At 38.5% G+C, this 11,444-nt stretch overlaps 1 protein-coding gene across 1 annotated transcript in view; it reads left to right on the forward strand.

Moving 5' to 3' along the window:
- USP45 (ubiquitin specific peptidase 45) overlaps nt 1-6,323 on the forward strand; it is a 75,666-nt gene extending 69,343 nt beyond the window's left edge. Inside the window, exons 16-17 of the mRNA XM_023518227.1 lie at nt 3,167-3,320; nt 6,018-6,323. Coding sequence (XP_023373995.1) covers nt 3,167-3,320; nt 6,018-6,148 — 285 coding nt within the window. The 3' untranslated portion in view covers nt 6,149-6,323. The remainder of the gene's footprint in view (nt 1-3,166; nt 3,321-6,017) is intronic.
- The last annotated feature ends 5,121 nt before the right edge of the window (nt 6,324-11,444 follow it).

The following is an 11,444-nucleotide window of genomic DNA, read 5'->3' on the forward strand; positions in this document are numbered from 1 at the left end:
AAAAAAAAAAAAAAACATGTGGAACATTGAATACACTATGACTTTTGACCTTTGGGAGACAGAATAAAGGCAAACTAAAAAGATAAGGCATGAGACAGGGCAATCATGAAGACTGGAGCTGTTTGTAAATGCTCCCAGAAGCTGAGCGTTGCCAAGAGAATGTACATGTTTTGTATTCTCTCCTGTTCCTTGTGAATAATCTGTTTAATTAGCCGTAGTTTTACCATTTGTAAGTTGTGTATCTTTTGCAAATCAGTATACTAGTGCATAGTCTCTCCTGCCACTTTTCTTTTTTTTAGAGACAGTCTCACTATGTTGCCCTCAGTACAGCTCACAGCAACCTAAAACTCTTGGGCTTAAGCAATTCTCTTGCCTCAGCCTCCCAAGTGTAGCTGGGGCTACAGGTACCTGCCACAACACCCAGCTATTTTTTGGTTGTAGTTGTCATTGTTGTTTGGCAGGCTTGGGCTGGATTCAAACCCGCCAGCCCTGGGGTATGTGGCTGGTGTCCTAGTTGCTGAGCTATAGGCACCAAGCCTCTCCTGCCATTTCTTGTGTATTACTGACATTAGTGTACTTTTCAGCTGAGTATGATACATCAAAACTGCTATTGTAGTACTTTAATAATTAGATATAGAAAGCAGACTAGTTGGGTGGCACCTAGTGAGTGTGGCTCAGTGAGTAGGGCGCCGGCCCCATATACCAAGGGTGGCGGGTTCGAACCTGGCCAAACTGCAACAAAAAAATAGCCGAGTATTGTGGCAGGCACCTGTAGTCCCAGCTACTTGGGAGGCTGAGGCAAGAAAATCGCCTAAGCCCAAGAGCTGGAGGTTGCTGTGAGCTGTGACGCCACAGGATTCTACCAAGGACAACAAAGTGAGACTGTCTCTTAAAAAAGAAAAAAACTGGTTTATAATCCCTGTGTGGACACGTAGGAATTGTATAGATGAAATCAATGACTTTGTCTTCACTGAGGGAAATGGTTACAGGGTAACTTGTCCTGTTCAACAGTTAGAAGCCTAGGTTTTATGGTGTGTAATAAAACACTTCCTGAACTTAACATTTTCACTACATTGACCAATCAGAACAAAAATTTTAAACATAATTTTTTAGTGAATCCAATTTATATGCTATGAAATACTAGCACTATCTGTCTGTTAATAGTAGTCCTAGAATTTGATAATGTCATAATGAAATTTAATAAGCTTTGTTAAATTTATGAGAACATTGTATTTTTTAAAAGTACCTACTATGGAGAATTTCCTACTCTAAACAGCACCCAGCCCTAAAACTTCAGATCCTGTCCTGTCCACATACTCATCCACTTCCTCCTCTAATATACTGAAACGCTCATCAGGCATCATTTTATCCATAAATGCTTCATATATCTCTAGATTTAAATTTTTTTTTTTTTTTGAGATAGGGTCTCTGTTGCCTAGGCTGTGGTACAGTAGTACAATCACAGCTCACTGCGCCCTCCAATTCCTGGTCTCAAGAAAATCCTCTTTCCTAAGCCCTCTTAAGTAACTAGGCCTACAGGCAAGCATCCTGCCTGCCTACTACGGCCTGCGGGCCACATGCAGCTCGCCTAGGATATTTATTGGGCCTGCCGGGTGTTTTTGCTGCCACTGCCTGTCCTGCTTAGCAGCCCACTCGTCCTGGGGCCCACAGTCTGGCCCTCCAGCGGTCTGAGGGACAGTGAACTGGCCCCCTGCCTAAAAAGTCTGAGAACCCTTGCCTACAGGCATACCACCATACCCTGCTAATTTATTTTTCTTAGAGGCAGGGTCTTGCTATATTGCCATGGCTGATCTCAAACTCCTGACCTCAAGCAGTCTTCCTGGGTTCGCCTCCCAGAGCACTGGAGTTACAGGCATGAGCCACCACATCTGACCTTTTATCTCTAAAAGATAAGAATTACTCCCTTTTTTTTTGTTGTTGTTAACATAACCATAATACCACTTAATCTCTCATATCCTCTAATCTTCATATTTCCATTTGTCTCATAAATGTAATGTTTAAAGGACTTAGAATTCAAATAAGCACTAGATGTATTATTCATGTATGTTAGGTTTTTGTTTTGTTTTGTTTTTTAAGAGAGACAGAGTCTCACTTTGTCACCCTTGGTAGAGTACTGTGGCGTCACACAGCTCACAGCAACCTCCAACTCTTGGGCTTAGGCAATTCTCTTGCCTCAGCCTTCCGAGTAGCTGGGACTACAGGTGCTCGCCACAATGCCCGGCTATTTTTTTGTTGCAGTTTGGCTGGGGCCGGGTTTGAACCCGCCACCCTTGGTATATGGGGCTGGTGCCCTACTCAGAGAGCTTCAGGTGCTGCCACATTTATATAAGCTATTAATTTTCATTTTTAAAGACTGCTTCTGAAAATTGTGTAAAATATAATTACATAAAATATTTACATAGGTCTAAAGTCAAATGTATCAATTGTACTAAACAAGGTAACTTCACAGAAGTCTAGCTTTTATCCATGTCCATTCTACCTATTTCTTTCTGTTCCTTGTAGACAGACATTTAAAAGTTTATAATTTATTTCATTTTAAACAGATAAGTATGTATATTTACAGCATCCCTATTAAGTGATGGCAGCTTACACTATGAATCCTTTTTCTTTTTTTGTACCTATTAACATTATATCCTGGAGTTTATCTCATCACATATTTAGAGGTACTTTGCCCACCATTTTTCAAGCACCATAATACTCTGGTGTGGATATATTATAGTTTATTCAACTAGTCTCTATCTTACGAACATTTAGGTTCTACTCTTTTGATACTACAAATAATTCTACAGTTATTAGTTGGGTACATGTCTTATGTTTTGCTCAGGTACCTGTGAGAGATTCCTAGAAATAGGATTGATAGTCCACGAGTAACACATACATAACTTAGGTAGGTAGGCTACATGAAATATCCCTGCGTAGGAGCTGACCCTTTGCCCCCCTACATGTGCTACGTGTGATTATGCTCCCCATAAACTGGTCAACAGAAAATCTTGTCATGCCTTTATAGTTTTGTTAGCCTAATAGCTGTGGAAATTTATCTCAGTACAGTTTTGCAATGTATTTCTCTTATTTTAAGCAAGATATATATATTTTTTCTTTACAGTAATATTTCACTAATTACTAATCTGAATTTTTTGTTTAAAAGAATGCAAATGTGGGGGAGAAAGTTCTGTATGGTCTCTATGGTATAGTGGAACACACTGGCTCAATGAGAGGAGGTCACTACACTGCTTATGTGAAAGTGAGAACACCCTCCAGGAAATTATTGGAACATATCACTGGAAAGAAAAATGTGTTTGGTAAGCTATCCAGAGTTTATTTCATTTATTGAAAAATTCATTTTTAATTGATACATGATACACATAGTTGTATATCTTTATAGGATACATATAATTTGATACAGGCATACAGTATGAATTCATCAGGGCAATTAAGGTATCCACCACCTCAGACATTTATTATTTCTTTGTGATAGGAACATTACGGTTCTACTTTTTGTTATATTAAAGTATATCCTAACTTATTGTACTTATTGTTGATTATGGTCACTTTGTTGTGCTATCAAGTATTATTCCTAACTATATTTTTATCCCCACTAACCATTCTCACTTTATCCCCCCGTCCCTTCCCAGCCTCTAGTAACCATTCTGCTGTCTCTGAGATCAACTGCTTTTAATATTTAGCTCCCATACAAATGAGAATGTACCAGATTTGTTCTGTTTCACTTATTTGACATACTTAATGTTCTCCAGTTCCATCCATGTTGTTGCAAATGGCAGGATTTCATTCTGCTATATAATATTCCTTTGTAATGTATGTACCACAATTTCATCATTCATCTGCTGATGGACACTTGTGTTGTGATTCCAAATCTTGGCTATGTGAATAGTGCTGCAGTAAACATGGCAGGGCTGATATCTTTTTTTATACACTGAATTCTCCTTCTTTGGATATTTACGTTCTCAGGGATGCCCCTTTTTCTATATCCTCAGCAGTGTTCACTGTTGCCTGTCTTTTTCATAAAAGCCATTTTAACTGGGGTGAGATGATCATCATAATTTTGATTAGCTTTTTTTTTTTTTTTTAAGACAGGGTATCACTTTGTCACCCTTGATAGAGTGTAGTGACATCATAGCTCACAGCAGCCTCAAACTCGTGGGCTCCAGCGATCCTCTGGTCTCAGTTTTTATTTTTAGTAGAGACCAGGTCTCACCCTTGCTCAGGCTCATCTCAAACTACTGAGCACAAGCAATTCACCTTCAGCCTCCCAGAGTGCTGGGATTACAGGAGCCACCATGCCTGGCCTCATTTGCATTTTTCCGATGACTAATGAACATTTTTTTAATACCTGTTGGTCACTTTCTTTTCTTTTGAAAAATGTCAATTTAGATCCTTTACCTATTTTTATTTATTTATTTTTATTTATTTATTTTTTTTTTTGAGACAGAGCCTCAAGCTGTCCCCCTGGGCAGAGTGCCGTGGCATTACAGCTCACAGCAACCTCCAACTCGTGGGCTCAAGCGAGTCTCCTGCCTCAGCCTCCCAAGTAGCTGGGACCACAGGCGCCCGCCACAACGCCCGGCCATTTTTTGGTTGCAGCCATCATTGTTGTTTGGCGGGTCCAAGCTGGGGATTCGAACCCGCCACCTTAGGTGTACGTGGCTGGCGCCTTAGCCGGTTGAGCTATAGACGCCGAGCCCTTTACCTATTTTTAAAACAGATTATTTGATTTCTTCCTATTAGATGGATAGTTTGCAAATATCTTCTATTCTGTGGGTTGTCTCTTCCCTTTGTTTTTTCTGTTGTGCAGAAGCTTTTTAGCTTGATATGATCCCATTTGTCCAGTTTGGCTTTGGTTGCCTGTACTTCAGGGGTATTACTCAATAAATCATTGCCCAGGCCAATATCCTGAAGCATTTCTCCAGTGTTATCTTTTGGTATCTTGTACTTTCAGGTCTTAGATTAAGTCTTTAATTCATTTTTGTTTTATTTTTGTATATGGCAAGAGATAAGGGTCTAGTTTCATTCTTCATGGGTTCCCAGCTTTCCAAGTACCATTTATTGAAGAGTCTGTTTTCCCACTGTATTTTTTGGCACCTTTGTCAAAGATAAGTTCACTACAGATGTGTATGTTTATTTCTGGGTTATCTGTTGTGCTCCATTAGTATGTTTCTTATCTGGCCTCACAGAGTGCTAAGATTACAGGCATGATCCACTTTGCTGTGCCACCCTGATTGATTTCATTATGTTGAACCATCCTGGCATCCTTGAGGTGAATCTCACTTGATTGTGATGAGCAGCCTTTTTGATGTATTGTTTAATTCAGTTTGCTAGTATTTTGAGTATTTTTTTTACATCTGTGTTCCTCAGAGATTGGCTATAGTTTTCCTTTTTTGGTTGCGTCTAAATTTATTTTATTATCAAAAATGAATGCATTCCTCCTTTTTTGGAAAAGATAAGTTAGTTTACAGATACCTGAGTATATTCATGTTAAATGAGAATTATGAGACTACTTAGAGCATCTCAAATATCATGATGTTCTATCCTTCTAGGTGATATCAAGTGATACAGTTTTTCAAGGTATTGAGTTTTCATGTATTGCAGTGAACTTATATATTTAATGAGGCCAAATTTTTTTTGAAGATACACCAGGTTCTTAGAATACAATTGGAGTTTAAAATTTGCTGGCTCTGTTTCTGGGTCATTTAACTTTGCTTTTTTCTTTCTCTTTTAGTGGAAATTATTCTTTTCCCTGAGCAATTAAGTACAAGGCTAATATTTCACTACATGATTAAAGTGTTACTATCTAGAGATAATTATTATAATAGTAAAACATTTAAAGAATTATTTTTGAAAATGCTTAATCTGAAGAGGAAACAGACTCCTCAGTAAGATTTAGCATTGGATACATATAATGAGTAGTAAATCACAATTTATGCTTTAGAGTAAGAACATCAAACATACTTATTATAAAATTGTACTTTTTGTTTTGTTAGGTTTGAAAGAACCTGGTACTGAATCCGCAGGCCACTGGGTCCATGTTAGTGACGCCTCCGTGCAAGTGGTTCCGGAATCAAGAGCGCTCGGTGCACAAGCTTACCTTCTTTTTTATGAAAGACTATTGTGATTATTAACGGCAGTAATTATTTAGGTCATTTATTTGAATGCGCAGTGATGCCCATAATCTATGTACATATAATGTGCCTTTGTCCTCTCCTCTCTTCTGTAGGAATAGCCGGTCCCTCAAATGCTTCTGAACTTTTCACCATTTCGGTGAACCCTTTTAAAGTAAATTTACTCAAAGCTTTCAAATCTACATTCTTAAAATAAATGTAAAAATGGTTTTTCAAAATATTTGTCCTAGGGAGACAAAAAATCCCCAGGATTTATAAGAGGAAACCCTTTTATGATGTGGTCTGTTATTAATAAGCATTCAGAAACAGTGCTGGCTAAATGAAATTCCTTGAGGCAGTGTTTCCTAAATGTAATACCACTTTCCTAATCTCATATTCTGTATCACTTTATTTTAACATTTTTAGCCTTAATTTTTTTAACCTTAGCCTTGTTTTGAGCAATAATATTCCATGTTTTATGTGCTTTTAAAACATATAGCTATTAAAGATTGTTCATCCATGTACTTACTACTCCACTTAAAATCATCTCAGGGCTATTGATGGTATTTGTGTGCCACTGTTCGGGGAACATGACTAGAACGCATAATTTCACAAAGTAACACCTAATATGGCATAGTGACCTTGTCAAGTTTTCTATGATTCAGTTATATAAAAAGGTTATCACTGCAATTTCAGTAATATGGATTTACAAATAATATTTTATTGATTTCAGCCTTTGAGAACTAGAAATATATTGAGATGTTCCTTTGTAGCCTGTTATGGTAGAGTTAAGGATGATTTGCAAGTGATTTTCCAAGGTCAAAATATAGATAATTATAACATGTAGAATTGGTAATTAGAAGTTGATGATCTGTATAGAATCACAAGATACCTTTATATATAAAAGTGTCAACTTATATTTGTAAATGATAGATTATATTACTTGGAAAATTTTTTACTTTTGTATTTCAGTAAATATTAAACATGATTTGGCAGGTTTAAGATTATTTTTGTCTTTAACAAACATCCTTGCTGGACGAGGTGGTGCGTGTGGCACCTGTAGCGCCTGCTGTCCCAGCTACTCGGGAGGCTGAGACAGGAGGATGGCTTGAGTCCAGGAGTTCTGGGCTGTAGTGTGCTATGCTGATCCAGTGTCTGCACTAAGTTCGGCCTCAATATGGTGACCTCTTGGGAACGGGAGGCCACCAGGTTGCCTAAGGAGTGGTGAACCAGTCCAGGTCAGAAACGGAATAGGTCAGAACTCCCATGCTGATCAGTAGTGGGATTGTACTTGTGAGTAGCCACTGCACTCCAGCCTGGGCAACATAACGAGACCCCATCTCTTAAAAAAAAAAAAAAAAAAAAGAAACAAACAAAAAAACATCCTTAATAAGTTCGGATTTAGCTTTTATTTCAATGGGTCATAAAGCTGACATTTCTCACTTTCTTTTAAAAATAACAGCAATGATAGTTTTTCCCCTCCAGAATATAAATTATTAGGCAGTATTAAGGTGTCAAAACTTTGCATGAAAATATTACTATTTTCTTTTTGAAATATGCATTTTAATTTATTTTTAAGAATATATTTATATTTTTAAAACAGGACATGTACTGTGTAACTTAATAGCATGGCTGACATAGACCAAGTCTACACTGGTAAACTTTCAAGAACCATTTACTATGTTGTCAGTAGTATCAGCACGGGCAGACGTAAAAATAAATAATGAACTTTGGGAAGAACGGTAGTGTTTGATGCTTCTCCTTTACCTGTCCTTGTAGACACTATATGGCAGGAACACCCTCCCAGTAGTGACATGTACATAGTTCCAGGTTTCCATGACAGAAATGGCCCAACCCTTTCAAACAGCCTCCCAACTTGGCTGGCAACTGCAGGTGTAGAACTCGGGTATAGTGGGCATCAGGGATGGGGACTGGCCCCAGAGGCAAACTGTAAAGAAACAAGGCACTGCTCTATCAAACGGAATTGTACACACTTTAACAAAGGAGCTGCCAGCCTCCCTGTTGCCAGGCACCATCTGCTGCCGAAGAGGTGTGTTGGGTGCCACTGCCCGCTGCTTGCTGGGCACTCGGGAGCTGTCTTAGGGAGCCTCTCTCTGCTTCACTGTCTCCGACTGGTCATCTCCCTTTGTCTGTCACGTACTCCATGAATTTCTGCCCCCCTCACCACAGATACCTTTGAATGTTCTTGTTCCCACATCTCAGTTTGTGCCTTAGGGGGTGTCTTCTGGCGTTTGGCTCTTTGCTTTTTTTCTTCTAGAAGGTTTCCTCTCCGATTTGTAAACTGAAGTGGATCTGAAGGTTTTCTCTCAAATTCTAAGAAAAACCTCCAGTTTTCTTCCCGTATCTGAGCACCCTCAACGAGTCCCTTATGAGTTTCATAGTTCCTTAGCCACACAAGCTTAGCATCACAGAACTCGAGCAGATCTTACGTGTAGTCCTCAGCATAGTAAGAAGTAAAAACTCGTCTCTGCTCATGGCTGTAAAGCACAGGTCCCTGCACTCAGCCAGCTCCACTGGTATTACCTCAATCATTTTCTTCATGTTTTGTATTTTCTGTTCTTCTAACCAATCCACTTCTAATTACAGTGATTTCCTGACCTGGATCTTTAACCTAGTCATAACCACGGTCACAGCTTCTTTTCTGGTATTTGCAACCTGTCCCAAAGCTCTTAGCATGGAGTCCTTCACATGCTGCTTCATTTTGTGATTTTTCCATTTTCAGCTGCTTTTGTAGTGATGCAACATTCTCCAAAGATGAACAGAAGGTCTTCATCCTCACACCCCACAGCACTTTCAGAGCTTGTATCGGGGCTACGATCTCATTCTTCTGTTCACTGCACGTCTTCATGTTGACAAACTCCAAGTGCCCTTTGTTTCTCTCAATGTTGCTATGAGCTGCGTTATGTTGTCCGAGCTGCTTTAGGTTTTCTAATCTGGGAACTGAAGTGCTGTCAATATCATAGTGGGGGCATAAAAGAATTTCAGAGTTCTTGATCTTGTTTCTGAAGGAGCTTCTACTCCTTTCTTTTCCACTTCTGTTTCCACGTCCATTCCACTTGGATGTACAAATCTTCTAGTCGCAGGGTAGTTTTCTCTCCTCCTCCTCATGATGAATGCTCTAAGCAACTGGGCATTGAGGCTGCTGACTTATTCTATGGGACCCAAGCATAGCAGCCACCTGCAAAGACCCATGGTCTCACTCTGGACAGCTACTCCTGAAAAATATTACTATTATGTAGCTTAAGTCTTAACAAATATTGGCCACTTCAGTGTCATATTATTGAATTAAGACATAATTGCACTGGGCACAGTTGCTCACACCTGTAATCGTAGCACTCTGGGAGGCCACCCTGTCTGGCCTGAGGTCAGACAGGATTGTCTGAGCTCATGGGTTTGAGAGCAGCCTGATCAAGACCCCATCTATAAAAATAACTGGGTGTTGTGACAGGTGCCTGTAGTCCCAGCTACTTGGGAGGCTGAGAAAAGAGAATCAATCACTTGAGCCCAAGAATTTGAGGTTGCTGTGAGCTATGACACCAGGGTACTCTGCCCAGGGGGACAAAGTGAGACTGTCTCAAAAGAAAAGCATGGTTTAGGTATCCTGATCATTAGTGCCAATGAATGTTACTACTATAGGCAAGTAGTCTAGTCCCAGTTCATTCTCTAGGAAGTACAAATAATAGTAGCTGTAGGTAATATGTGGAAATATCTGACCAAGATCGACTCTTTAACATGTGTTAACATTGTCAAGGTTACCCGTGCTCACTTTGATGTCTTAGGAAATAGAATTTGATTGCTGTCAAAGATGGTAATAGTATACAGGGCACAGAGCTTAAAAATGTCATTGCATAAATTCTGTTTGTAAGTAGAAATTTCAATAGTGTTCTTGATTTTTCAACAGTAAAACATTGGAGAAATAGCTTTACAAACTAGTATCCAAGGTCAGGTAGTATCCTTTGAAAAGTGGTTTATAGTATTTTGTTTCATTGTAATTAATGTTGAAGATTTCACTACCAGAACAGTGACTTTTTTGAAAAATATTCAAGTCAGGCATCTTAGTAATGGTAGTTTCCACCCCATTTTTCCTCAGACAAATGTAAATATTAGGTCACCTCAGTTTTCTCCTAGAAAAGACAATATTAGGCATACACTTTTCATTGGATAATCACCTGTTTCTTGTTTCAAAGACAGATATTTGGAAAGATACCTACATATACCTGCTATGCTGACACTACTTTTAACATATTTTAAAATGGAAAAACCTGTAGAGTTTAGACATTATTCCAGAAGTTCCATGCAAATAAGATACTTTTGCTTTTGTTTCATTAGTGTTACATGAGCAAATTCTGAAATCCATTTTTTATGGCCTAGAGTTAATGACTGCTTTTTCCTTATCTTCTGAAAGATAAAAAAGTTAATTTTGATACCTAAGAATTTCCTAAAGATGGCTTTTATAGTAGAGAACACAAGTTAAATTATACATGGATCTATATTTAAGGAGTTTTTTTTCCTTTTTTTTTTTAAGACCAGGTCTCATTCTGTTGCCCAGGCTATAGTGCAGTGGCATCATAGTTCACTGCAATCTCAAACTGTTGGGCTCAAGCGAGCCTTCTGCCTCAGCCTCCTGAGGAGCTGGGAGTATAGGACTTCACCACCACACCCAGCTAATTCTATTTTTTGGAAAGACCAAGTCTCACTATGTTGCTCAGGCTATCCTTGAATTCCTGGCCTCAAGTGGTCCTCCTACTTTGGTAAATTTGTTTTTATTTTGAGTATTTCCAAAGCACATTTGCAGGAATATTGTGAGGCTACTGTAATAAGTTTCCACATCATCTCAGGAAACAGTGCAAATAAGAATGTTTACACACCATCAAACTACCATAGTGTTTGAACAGGGGAATTTAAAATGGAAGTGTCAATGGCTTTATTCTATACAGGGTATGTCCAACCCCAGTTGTCCCTGTTTTTTTAATATATAAAATGATAAAATGTTTATGTGCCAATTATGTGAATATTTTTGTGATGAAATGTATATCTATACTTTGTCATTTAATGTTTTTAAAAATTGTAAAGACCACCATTTTAGGTGGCCAAAGAGTGTGATAGTTATCAATTCAAAGAGTAGTTGGCACCTATTCTTATTTCAAATGTATCAACAGGGCTGTTTTACTATATTTAATAGCTTTTAGCTTGCATGCATGATGTTGATAATCAATCATTTTATGCAATAGCTAAACAAAATTTTCTGAAGATTAAGCTATGAAATGTATCACCCTTCACCTAATTTTT

This window comes from Otolemur garnettii, unplaced genomic scaffold (assembly GCF_000181295.1).
Source record: "Otolemur garnettii isolate 467f Iridium unplaced genomic scaffold, OtoGar3 scaffold00132, whole genome shotgun sequence".
Taxonomy (NCBI): Eukaryota; Metazoa; Chordata; class Mammalia; order Primates; family Galagidae; genus Otolemur; species Otolemur garnettii.